Source organism: Tripterygium wilfordii, chromosome 7 (genome assembly GCF_013401445.1).
Source record: "Tripterygium wilfordii isolate XIE 37 chromosome 7, ASM1340144v1, whole genome shotgun sequence".
In the NCBI taxonomy this organism is placed as follows: Eukaryota; Viridiplantae; Streptophyta; class Magnoliopsida; order Celastrales; family Celastraceae; genus Tripterygium; species Tripterygium wilfordii.
The window spans coordinates 14,607,770-14,620,881 of NC_052238.1; the positions used below are offsets into that span (position 1 = coordinate 14,607,770).

The 13,112-nt window shown below is 34.8% G+C and overlaps 2 protein-coding genes across 2 annotated transcripts; both read left to right on the top strand.

Moving 5' to 3' along the window:
- The first annotated feature begins 673 nt into the window (after window positions 1–673).
- LOC120002855 lies at window positions 674–1,499 on the top strand. The gene is made up of 2 exons (XM_038851704.1): window positions 674–1,071; window positions 1,149–1,499. Exons 1-2 carry the CDS (start codon window positions 735–737, stop codon window positions 1,238–1,240), a joined length of 429 nt encoding a protein of 142 aa, XP_038707632.1. The 5' UTR covers window positions 674–734; the 3' UTR covers window positions 1,241–1,499.
- Window positions 1,500–3,814: 2,315 nt separating this feature from the next.
- Window positions 3,815–11,298, top strand: LOC120002716 (glycoprotein 3-alpha-L-fucosyltransferase A-like). Its single transcript, XM_038851491.1, has 7 exons — window positions 3,815–4,523; window positions 5,409–5,569; window positions 7,732–7,973; window positions 9,088–9,192; window positions 9,671–9,827; window positions 9,970–10,194; window positions 10,775–11,298. Exons 1-7 carry the CDS (start codon window positions 4,131–4,133, stop codon window positions 11,028–11,030), a joined length of 1,539 nt encoding a protein of 512 aa, XP_038707419.1. The 5' UTR covers window positions 3,815–4,130; the 3' UTR covers window positions 11,031–11,298.
- The last annotated feature ends 1,814 nt before the right edge of the window (window positions 11,299–13,112 follow it).

Consider the following 13,112-nt stretch of genomic DNA (forward strand, 5'->3'; position numbering starts at 1 on the left):
CCATCTACAATGCTACGAATGATGGGAGACCCCCTAAATTTCTCTATTTATTTATTTAATTTTCTGTCATTCACTTCTGTTCGTGAGCTGTATCAATGTTTGGGTTCCAGCCTTCCAGGTGCACATCTGGACAAAGGGCACCATGACAGCCGCCAAGGATTGTGTTCTTTTTCACCTTTTGTAAACTTGACTTCGAATTGACTAACCAATTTTTTAGTCTCCGCTTTCACAAAATACAGGCTTCCTTACGCTAGTGCTCTAGAATCTTCTTATCTCCATTTTTTTTTAATTTAACATTTGCAATAATTTCTTTTTTTTATTATCTTTTAGTAAACTAAAAGCAACGTAATTAGGAAAAAAATAATTTTGGTAACTCAATCTGTAAGGTTGCAGCTGTATTGTAGTTTTTGGTTTCAACTTTCTCATATTGCTTGCACTAAATTTATTTCCAAAATTCTTTGAATTTAATTTTTTAATTATAGTAGTAACTAAGTAGTATATTATATTTACCTTAATATTCAAATTATAGTAATTAATATTGTAAGAGCCAGCTTGGCAGCAATAAAGGCGTAACCAAAATTGGCTTTTTTTTTTAAAAAAAAATTAAAATAAAACTCCTCTCTGGACCTGCTGACGTCATTCTTACGCAACTCCCCATAACGCAAAACACAACTTTAAAAACAGCAAAGCAAACCACCTCCCGCCCATAACATAGCAGCGCCGCCTCTCTCTCCATGTCGAAACCGCCAGCGCCGTATCCTCTCTACAAGCAGCGATCCTGGACACCTGACAGCGAACGCGACGAGGCTTGGCTGCGACGCAAGGGGAATCGTCCAATCACGCCCTTCAGTCGCAGCAAGAGCTTGACAGACGAGGATTTGCAGGAGCTCAAAGGATGTATTGAATTAGGTTTTGGATTCGGACCTGATTCGACCGATTTGGATCCGAGATTGTCGGATGCTCTGCCCGCTTTGGGCCTTTACTGTGCTGTTAACAAGCAGTACAACAATGGATTAACGAGATCGTCGTCGCTGTCCTCGATGAGCTCTGATGATAGCATAATCGATCCAGGTAGATTTTTGAAATTCATGTGCGATTTTTGATGTGAAAATTTTAAGATCTGATTGTTGTTTGTTTGTTTGTCTTAGCTGATGATCCGGAGGTGGTGAAGACGCGGTTGAGGCAGTGGGCGCAGGCGGTGGCTTGCTCCGTGAAGCAGTTTTCAGGAGAACAAAGTTGAATCTGTTAATTAAGCATCCAAACGTCACCGTTTATTTTTCATCCCCGATTAGAGATATATAGATTGATTATTAGTTCATATTTTCTTTAGCTATAAAGTTTCTTTTGTATATTATAATGGAAACTCTTGATTCCCAATCATGAAATTAATTTATTTTTAGACCAACAAGAGGTGGCTCGATCGTCAATCACTTGGATTAGACATATGTGTATCAAATGTTCGAATCCAATGAAAAACATAATTCTTAGTGTATTTCAAAAAAAAATAATCTTTTTAGGTAGTTGTGAGAAGTTGTGAGATGATTGAGTAATGTTAGTAAACAATTTTGGATGCCAAAACTTGTGTTCGAAGACAATTAAAACATGCCATCTTTTTCTCCATCAATTAAGGACTTTAGGAGTAAGGAATTGGGCCAATTCCTCATTTTGATATTTATTTATTTTTTTTTAAAAAGCCTAAAAAATAGTAAATGATAAGTATGCAAGATTATGAAACCAATGATTTAATTCTGAGAACCACAAGTAGCTCAGATGACATTAGTGTGTGTATCTCATTGAGGTCTCGAATTTGAGTTTCCCCATCTCCATCCCTTGTATTAGGGAAAAAAATTCATAGGAAAAAAAAGACAATCGATTTAAGCTTGTGCCTACAATGAGGAATTGGAGGCCCTCCTCTTCAAAAAGGAAGAGAGGATCCCAATTGTCAAGACTTGTCACACATTGTTTGGGTAAACTAAAATGATGTAGTTTAAAGACTCACATCATCTCACACAGCGCCTAAGTATCATTAAGTGAGACGACATAGTAAGAACAAAGTCGTACGATCTCGATGTAACCACATGAACCGTATAATCCAAAGATGAAACTATTGATTTATAGTGAGTGGTGTGAATTTTCTGGAGTCAATATCACATTTCATCACAAAAAAGATAACATGTGTTCCAATTTACACACTGGAAGTCAAAATGTGTTAATTTTATAACCTGAAATTCAAAATTATGCCAAAGCGGTAACTCAGGCAAAATTTCACTATGTTGGGCAATCAACCCACTCATGTGGCAGATCAACAAGGAAAATGATCTATCGAAGACAGACATTTGTTGATTAATTAATTTATATTTGAAAATCTTTTTTCTAATGTGGATAATATATTAATTATTTTTGTTTGTCTTAATACACGTGTATGCCTCTTATGCCGAATCGCTCATGTTATGCTCTTCTACATCCTAGGTCTTCCAGTTCCTTCATTTGGCTTATGTTCTTCATGTAGCATTCAAACCAAATGGCTCTATAAAGTTATGTTGATACTTCCACATATTACAAATAACTTTTGAGACATCTCTATTTTACTATTGGGGAATCTTTAAAATTACCATTGTTAGTTTTCAATTCACCTTTTGACCATCAAATGAAATGTGACTAACCCGTCCTCCTCCCTTTGAAACAAGGGAAGGCGGATCTCCTTCGCCATCGAAAGAAATTATATTCTCGCAGATACAAAATAGAAAGTGAATTAACCAAATTTCTCTGACTGGGAGGCAATCAAGAAAGCCGCATAAGTGTATATAAACTATAAAAAAAAACTCCCAATCATGTTGGGAAATTTGCTTGATCCTCCTTAACAGAAATATCACATGATAATAGAGAAAATTAAAATAAAAAATGCAACAACCTCAACATAAGAAATTTGCGTGGAAAACTTCAAAATCGAAGAAAAATCACGGTTGGTGTCAAAAGACAACCAAGAGAAAATTCCACTATGTAGAAAATTTATACAATTGCACACTGACAATTTTTTCTCACAAAGAAAAACCCAAGAGATACAATACAAAGTTTGTCCATTTGCTCTCTCTCAATGCTCACCTCACAGTCCTTTGTTTCTCTCTGCCAATAAACACTCATGAACCACTAGTATTTATAATAGAAGAATAACTTAGAGTTCAATTCTACTTAGGAGTCCCTCCCCAAGATGTTTTCGGTTACAAATATCATAACAATTACGTTCCTAACTAGAGACCAACTTGAAAAACGAGATTTGTCAAAACTAGTACTCTTCGTAGCATTAAAACTCATCCAGATTATACCTAGGAGTCCATCCATTGTTGTCAAAGCATTAACAGATGAAGATTATATGGAGTCTACATTAGGACACTTTGTTGGGGAGATAAAGTCTATTATGAGTAGTATTGGGATTACCTTGTGCCTGCATGTTCCTTAGTCTGATAATGCTATAACTCAGCTTACCGTTAGTCGATCTGTTTGGCATTCGAGTTTTCCGTCGGTTATTAGTTCTTTGATTACAAGGGACCAAAATCGATTTATATAATTCTCTTTTGGTTAATGAAATTTTCGTTCTTAATAAAAAAGAGTAGAGGGTCCTTTTTTCTTCATTTTTTAAAAAAGTTGATGGTCCATAACTTCTTGCTATGAAAGCAGATGTAATTAATATAATATACCTTTGTTTTTTTAGGGAGTTAATGTAATATAATTTTAGTACAACCTTAATTACCCCAAAACATACCCAGTAACATTAATATAATACATTAATTTCTCATGAGTCCCCTCTATTATGTAATCCCTTTGTCCTCGTGGACTTTGGAAATTGGAATGATAAAACAAAATATCTGAAAATCTTTGCCTGAATTTGAAGCCAAATCGCGAACTGATTTTTAAAACAAACCCCAAAACCCTTGCATTCTCTCTGTTTTTGAGATGATGAACCCATCTTTTTAAACCTCAATTACTTCTTCGTAACTGCTTGAAAATTCAATATCTGTTACTTTTTTTGTTGTTGTTTTCTTCTCTTTCTCATTTACAGAGAAAGAGAAACCAATAACCCCTAAAAAAAACCCAAAAAAGGTAATCCTGAGACACTTGAGAGGTTTTGATTGATGGGTATTGTTGCAAATCTACGAGGATCGAGAGCAGGCGCGACCCAAGAAGGATTGCCCGTATCGGATGGTGCGTCTCAGGGTAACAAGAGGAGATGGTCCAATTTCGTGCCTTTATATGTAGCTCTAGTGGTACTAGCTGAGATCGCTTTTCTGGGTAGGCTTGACATGGCAAATAAAGCAGCTTTCGTCGATACCTTGGCTGACCTGTTTTACCGGTCGCCGCCTACGCCTGAATTTGTCGTGGAGAATGATGATTTGGCGATGGTGGTGATGAGTGGGGAACGGAATACACAATCAGATAGTTGCGAGGAGTGGTTGGAGAAAGAGGATGCCGTGGCATACTCCAGGGATTTTAAGACGGATCCCATCTGGGTTTCTGGTGGCGAGCAGGTTTTTTTGACTACCCGAAATGCTTTGGTTATTTCCAAGAGCAAGATTTATGGGGTTTATTTGCAGAACTTTTCATTCTGGTTTGTGAATATAAATTTTTGGTTTTTATGGGAAGGGATTTTTAAAATCTAGTTTGGATTCTATTAATTTTGAAGTATTAATAAAATCCAGATGGAAGATGATGGAACATTTCTGTTGCTACTGAAATATCAGAACTAATTGTTATTAAGAATTTTTCAGTAAGAGTGTGCAGCAGTGGATTGCCAACTTCGAATTTAATGCTGTAGAACCAGAATTTATTTGTAGGACAGAGTTACTGGTGTGACTTCTAGGACTTCAAGAACTTGGTTGCTTACACTGCTGCCTACTTCATTTAATATTTTTGTGAAGGAAATGGCTTGGCATAAACTTGCAGATATTTTGTGTATCATTTTGTTTATCGTTACTGGTTACATTTTTGTTGAAGGTTTGAATGACAACAAGTTTCAAAAACTGGTTATCTGGGTTCTTAATTTAATTGAGAATCTGTTTTTGGGACAAATGCCATGCAAGGCATAGAAAGGCATAATTTCTCGTGGGACTTTTGGGCATTCAATCATGAAACTGTGATATTGAAGTAAATCTATAAATTTTGTAAGCATCTATTATCTTCCACCTTTGATGACTTTCTAATATTTTCGACGTATGTGCTCCTGTCATGAACTGTAATTGTTTCTAGTCATAATATACTTTACCATCTGTCAATATATTCCAGCTTTGAGAATTTCTATTAGTGGAATCTCCTATGTGAACTTCAACGTGGAGTTGTGATGGTTATATTACCTGTTTTTTGTCTTTCTGGTCATGTGAAATACTGTTTTTTGTGTACTTTTTTTTTTATAATAGGAATGGAAGGATTGTTCTGTTGGATGCAAGTTTGGATTTATTTCTGGGAAGAAACCTGATGCTATATTTGCTCTACATAGAGCAGCTGGAACAGCTACTGTGGTCCGATCAATGGAATCATCCCACTTCTATCCAGAGAATAATATTGCTCAAGCACGACGGTGGGTAAGAAAATATAAAATGATCCTTTTGGAATGCAATCAATGTAAAATGATCTTATTGTTTTCTGAAAGATAATTTTGTTTGCATCCAATAAGAAACTGGAGCAAGTATCAAACAAGTATATTTCTATCATTAGTAAACTTTAAGCTGATGCTACTTCTGTTATCTTCTTGAAGTGATACGTAGAAAATTTGCTGTGGTTTGTTTCTTGTAAGAGTGTTATCTTATTTATAAAAATTTGGAAACTATTTAGTGTTGGTTTGCTGTAGTGTAGAAGAGAGAGAGGTGCTGAGATTTGCATTACATGAAGTTTGTTGGTCCGTGAACCAATCTAAACTCGAAAATGAGTCACATTCTCGAGTCCATTAGAATCTAGTATGATCAAACAACTACTAGCTGTTGCATTGTTTCTGACTCATAAATAGTTGGCAACACTTCTTATCCTCTTTCAAATTAGATCACCAGATTACAAGATGCCTTATTTTTTTCTTGAACAGAATTTTTTTATGGTCATTTTGGATATGAAAGGTTGTGGAAAAAAGCTAATGAATTTGTAGGGGAACTGAAAATACATGAAACATTGCCGATTATGACAAAATTATTTTTGTAGACAATAGTGTTAATTCTATTTTTTTCCCTTCAGGGTTCTTTGCCGCTTAATTTTGGTGTGGTCAATTTATCAGGGTTTGTAATGGATAATGATTGTGAAAAATTAAGGTTGCAATAGAGTGAATGCTAAGATGTTTTTTCCCCCCATCTTTTTGGGTGGTTGGGGGTATGGTTCTTCGTGCCGAGACAAGATCAGTTTTCCAGTTTTCTTTGTTAATTTAAGAACAAATCGATTGTTTATTTTGGCATGTGAAAATGGAACATCTGTTGAATAGAAAAAGTCATGTACATTGCTCTTTTAACTCCTTTCTCACTGAAAAGGATAGGACAAAAGATCTAGTAGTTACTCCAAAATTTTCTTGGAAATCACACCTAAGGTTGATTACATCACAGTTCACAACAACTGGAGGGAATTTTATTTTTTCCTTGAAATGCAAAAGGAGCTTTCTTTAAGGCCCATAAGAAGGTGAAACCCTGAAAATAAGATAACGAAGTGCTGGAATTTATCCCGAAGTTTTTAAGTTTCTAGAGTTGTTTGTCCTGGAAATCATCAATGATAACTCTTATAGTGGCTTTCAAACTAAAATAAGTAGGAGGAAGGACTAGGAGTCGTAACTAAATTGGAGTTGTAACTAAATTTCATTAGAAGTCATACCTAAGGTTGATTCCAACGTAAATATATTCTGCACAGATCTTAATGTTCCTTAGTCAAGCAGTGAATTTTGTGGCTGAAAGAGATGCATAACTTTAGCTGTTTTTATTGTGTTATTTTGTGGTGAGTTTTTCTTGTGTTAGTTTAAGACTATTTGTTTTTCCCCCTTATAGGCATTCCATTCACATTCTTCCAAAAAAAAGAAGGCATTTGATTCCTCTGGTGCCGAATGTGTTTTCAGCCAGACATACTTGGCTTCAAAATGTTGGTCTTAACGGGTTCACTTTTAATTACCCAAAGACACTAGTCATAATGATTTCTAATCATGTCTTTCATTATAATTCAATTTACAATAGTGGGAGAAAAATGAGAAGTAGAAGACTCTTCCAGCTCTTCTCCAAGACTAATTAGGGGGAAAAAAAATGGGCACAATATGTTATGTTTGATTAGTATTAATGTCCTTAATGTTACATCTCCAGCATTTCTATTTTCTTTATCATGGTTTTCTCCTTTCTTTCTGTTCGATTATACATTTCTAGTAGAAAAGGACAACGTTGTAAAATAAATATGGGTTAGCATGTATTTAAACAAGGGAAGAAAAGCAAGAGGAAACTGCCTAGCAATGCTATTGTTGCTTTTGTTCTCGTGGCCTTGCACAGGAAACACAAGCCTTTCTAAGGAGAACTCCTGTGCAGATCAATTTCTCCTAAATGAGGTGATCATATCTAGACTTTACATGTCTTGTAAAACATACTATCCGCAAATAAGCAGACGTTGGAAATAAATTTAAGTACTATGGTCAATCACTTCTTGCTGTTTCTGTGGCTTTCCTGCTGAGTAGGATTCTTTTCCTGCTGAAATATTTGAGTAAAACTAATATTTCAATTTCTTGTATACTAGGATGGGATATAATATTGTCATGACAACTAGTCTGTCATCAGATGTTCCCGTTGGATACTTTTCGTGGTCTGAGTATGATATAATGGCACCAGTGCAGCCAAAGACAGAGAAATCCCTGGCAGCTGCTTTCATTTCAAATTGTGGAGCTAGAAATTTCCGTTTGGAAGCTCTTGAAGCACTAGAAAAATCCAACATCACAATAGATTCTTATGGCAGTTGTCATCGGAACCGTGATGGAAGAGGTGAGCATCCCAGTTATTTTCTGATACGTTAAAGTCTTAAAGATAATAAAAGGCACTACTATGTGTATTGTTTGGTAATTTGAAGACATAGTGTATCCATTGATGAGTTATTAACTCTGAATAAGTGTAATTCCAGATGTTTGCCTTTTCCTTGACTTGAAATTTGCGTTCTAGTTTAGCTTTCACATATCTGTTCTGTGCTTTCCCTGGACTGTAACTCAAAATCTTTTTATGTTTGATGCATCAATGCTTTTGTGGATGAATTTTAATTTATACTCAAGGCTTACATCAGCATATTTGGCAATTAAGTTATATTGAGGTCTCTCTTTTAAGATATTGGAACTCTAAACATGAACTGGAATTTTGAATCCTTCTCTTTCTAGATATTAGGGATGCCAGTTTGCTTGCAAGTGTACTTGTACTGGTTTTGCAAACATCCATTCATGCAGTCATATTTGTGCTACTTCCCTAATATTTGATGCTATTTTTTCCACCAATTTTAAGTTTGAACTAAGAATGGATGCAAGGGTCTATAAAATTTGTGTTGGTCTTTCTTAGCAAAGAATCCAAACTAGATTATGCTATAGGCACTTATTTTAGTTGTAATATGTGAAGATAGATTAAATCCAGTTGTTAATGTAGTGTAAAATTTTTTATTGCTCGTGGTGGTGTTTTAGTAGGAGGTCTATATGTTAGACTAAACCAGGTCTGGGGCTTCTTTGCATTTTCATTTATTACAATGAATAATGACATTAGGAGAACAATGTATGAAGTTTACTGAACTGAATAAATTCCAAAAAGGGTTTTTGTAAAAATTCCTTTTGACAAATTCCTGGTGTCTTGCTCCGAAGGTGCGTACAGAAATTTACAGGGGCTGCTTCCTAGGTTTACATACAAGTGATGACTAAAAAGTGTGTGATGCAGTTGGCTGCCACACGACACACTTTGTTTGCTTCGGTCATTTTTACTTTTTAGTGCTTGATTTATGTGCTTAGTTACCTTAAATGTGGCTTTGAAACATTTGAATGTGATATACCATAGGATCTCAAATGAAATTTCTCTCTATAGCTGAAAATCATTTTGATGTTCTCTTTTAATGTTTATTATTTTGCAGTTGACAAAGTACAAACTCTGAAGCGCTATAAATTTAGCTTGGCTTTTGAGAATTCCAATGAGGATGACTACGTCACTGAAAAGTTTTTTCAATCTCTTGTTGCGGGTATGAAACTACATGTATTTTTCTCTATTCCTTTGCTCTTATCTTTTTTTATATGTTAGTTGGCCTCTTTTTACCCCTTAACCTGCTTTAATGTGTTAGAATAGTGCACGATTCCTTTTATGCCTTCCTTATACTTTTGATAATCATATATGCACTTATGCAGCATTGAATTTGTAACAAACTTCAGTTGCGAAATAATATAGAATTCAAGAAATTGTCGGCAAAGTCTTTTCAAATGGTTTGCTAAAATACACATGCACGCGTCAAATATTGGGACATTTTAGAACTAAATCTGAGGACTTCCATTTAAGAAAAGCAGCAAGTCTTATTCGTGTGTTTTCATCGGGAAATAATAGATATTTTTAATTTAATTAACCTAATAGGCATGTATAACAATGTTGCTCTTCTGAATCGGGGAGATAATGAAGATGGGTTAGAGAATCAATTATGATGTCTCATCTGAATAAAATATTTGCAGGAACGATCCCTATTGTTGTTGGTGCTCCAAATATTCAAGATTTTGCTCCATATCCTGGTTCCATTCTACATATAAAACAGTTAGAAGATGTCAAGCCAGTTGCTAAGACCATGAGATATCTTGCAGAAAATCCTGACGCATACAATCAGTCATTAAGGTCGCTCTTATAATGAATTCTGGATTACTACTATCACTCTAGCAGTATAAAAACTAGTGTTAAAATTAGAGTTTTCCGGTAAAGAGAGATTCTTTGCTCCTCTTGGTACCCTGGTTTGACATTTTAGTTGTTTATTGATTAGGTGGAAGTATGATGGTCCTTCAGATTCTTTCAAGGCCTTGATAGATATGGCAGCTGTACACTCATCATGTCGTCTTTGCATTCACCTAGCAACTATGATCGAAGAGGAGGAGGAAAAGAGCAAATTTAAGAAGCGACCCTGCAAGTGTACAAGAGGCTCAAAAACTGTGTATCATTTATACGTAAGAGAAAGGGGGAGGTTCCATATGGAGTCCATATTCTTGAGGTAATCTGTCAGTTTTTGACAGTTACATTTTACTTTGTTATGACTGAATGTTGTCAGCATTCAACACAGAGTGCACCAAGCCACCAAAGAACTTGCATCGCATGAAAGCAAGCAATAGCAAACTAGCTGACTTTGTCAAACCCAAAAATGTGGACACTAATGCTCTGCTTGTTTCGAGGAAATCAAGCTTTAGGAAAACTCAAAGTTTTCCAGTGTTTGTTTCAAGAAGCTTTCCTTAACAAATTCACATAGCACATATGTCGAAAATTTTAACTATTTTTCCTAGGGAAAATACGCAATTTCAAAAGCTTGATTTTCCTTGAAACAAAAAGAGCGTTACCTATCATGTGTTCTACTAGCATTTTGGCCCTGTTTATGGATTTCCCTTGTTGAACTTTTGTTTTAAAAAAGGAAATGATGTTTCCTTAGTTTCCAACATTTTAGGAGTCGTGTAATAACTGGGATAATGTGTATAACAGGGAGAATGTGCCTGTTAATTTCCCATTATAACATTGTTTGAATGTGAATATTTTTTCATATGTTTCTTTTGGAAAAACATTAATGCAAATTTGACATGCAGGTCCGGAGATCTGACCCTGACGGCCTTGGAATCAGCTGTGCTTGAGAAGTTCAAGTCCATGAAACACGTACCCATTTGGAAGGAAGACCGACCCAAAAGCATACGAGGAGGTGATGAGCTTAAAGTTTACAGAATACACCCTGCCGGCCTGACACAGAGGCAAGCTTTGTACGACTTTAGATTCAATGGGGATGACGATTTCAAACACCACATTGAAAGCAACCCTTGCGCCAAGTTTGAAGTCATATTTGTTTAGACATAAATATCAATTCTGGTTTGCTTGCGCAAAGTTTGAGGTCAAGGTGTTTGCTTTTGTCTTGTCCCTCATCCTTGTAACCTCCATATTTTACTCTGACAACGCAGTGCTAGATTGTTAGGAAGAACGATCAGGACATGACTGGCCTTCTGTGATACGGACATTGTGACTGTTATATACAGGTTCTTCAGAATACACTGCATTTGATGTAATATGATTATTCAAGTCTCATTATTGTATGTTGATCTGAATTTAGATCTTGCTTATACTTGTTTCCGGTTGATTGGAATTTCTTTCGTTAACCCTTTGATTTTTTTTCTACTTTGTATTTCTTTGAGCGATTCATACTGGGAAAAATAGAAGACATGTTTGAGCTTCCAAATCATCTTTGGTCATAGGAAGTAACTTGGACACAAACTTCTCTTTTCATAATTCACAATTCAACCTTGGGATGATGTATGTTTCGGTATTGTGCAACAGAGTACTAGTATCTAAAAATTATGTATTCATATATGTTATTTGGCTAAAAATGGGCTTAATGTTCTTGCAAATTGTAACTTGTTAGTTGGTCCATAAGGCCATAACTTATAAATAAATGGACTAATACAATTTAAAGGCCCAAAACTAATAACATAAAAATAAATGGGCTAATTATAAATAACCAAAAAATATTTTCGACAACGCTACTGCTGGATCCTCGCAAATTTTTTTTTTATTTCCTTTATAAATCCGACCCCATATGCTCAGGAGGCTGAGCCTACCCCAATAAAAAATGTCTAGCAAAATTGTTGTTTCACAATAATGATAACATTTTTTCAAATTTGGATTTAGAACAATGACATATCTTACAACAAAACCTAATTTTAATCATTAATTATACAATAAAAAAGTTGAAAAGGCAAGTGTTGACAATGTATTCTCCTTGCTAATCTTGACATAACCATTGTCATCTCAACTACAACAATAGCTGCCATCGCCCTACAACAACCTACAACATCATTTCAAAGTAATAACTCATTATCCATCGCCCTACAACAACACAACAACCTACAATATCATTTCAAAAGTCATAACTCGCTATAATTTAATTGACTTACTAATATTATAACGAAACAATAACAAGAATTGTAACAATACACTAAATTATTAACAATTGTAACAATACCCTAAATGCGTCAATTAATTTACTTACAACAAGCTACTTGACTGTATATTACAATGGGAAAATGTCTCCAATCAACATATTAATAATTCAATTTTATCTATAATACAATTAATTTTTTTAAAAAAACTAAAAAGTCAAAAAAAACTCAAGCTAATCGATTTGTAAGCCTGTATGATTCTTTTGTAGAAACATAATGAGAGTGTAATTTAAATGATTTGGCTTAGAATCCACTTCACCTCACCAAAAATGATGGGTTCGAATCAAATGCTCTCATGCAAATGCCATGTTTCTCATATGATGACGTTTATTTATTTTTTTATAATATAAAAAAGAAAAATATAGGGAAAAGACACTTATCCCATAAATAACATATATTGAACAAGTAAAATACTCCAGAAAAAAAACCAAAATCAAACTCTATAATTAAGTAATAAGCAAGATGTATCTTCACAGAGTAGACAATATCTACAATGTATTAATTTGGGTTCGGAATTTCAACATAATATAGAAGCGAAGTCTCAGTCAACTTGGACGGGCCTCCACGTGTCTACTTGTTGGGTTTGACATAACTCAATCCACAAGTGCGGGGAATGTAAAGACTAAAAATCTCACATTAGTTGATATAATCAAGTCGAGTGGTTTATAAGCAAAGTTCGACTCCTCTCATATTGTAGATGTGTTTTTTGGGCCTACGAGTCATTGGTGATGACACTTAAAGAATAAATTTATGCGGGACCATGACCCAAAGTAGACAATATCTTTAATATATTTGGGCTAAAAATTCAATAAAATGCTAGAATTAAGTAATAAGTAAGATCTTTACAGCTAGTATAAAGTACGAAATTACCTAAATAGTTCTAGTTAATGTACTATATCAAAAAGAATTTACTAATCACATTTTCTATCAAGTACTTTAT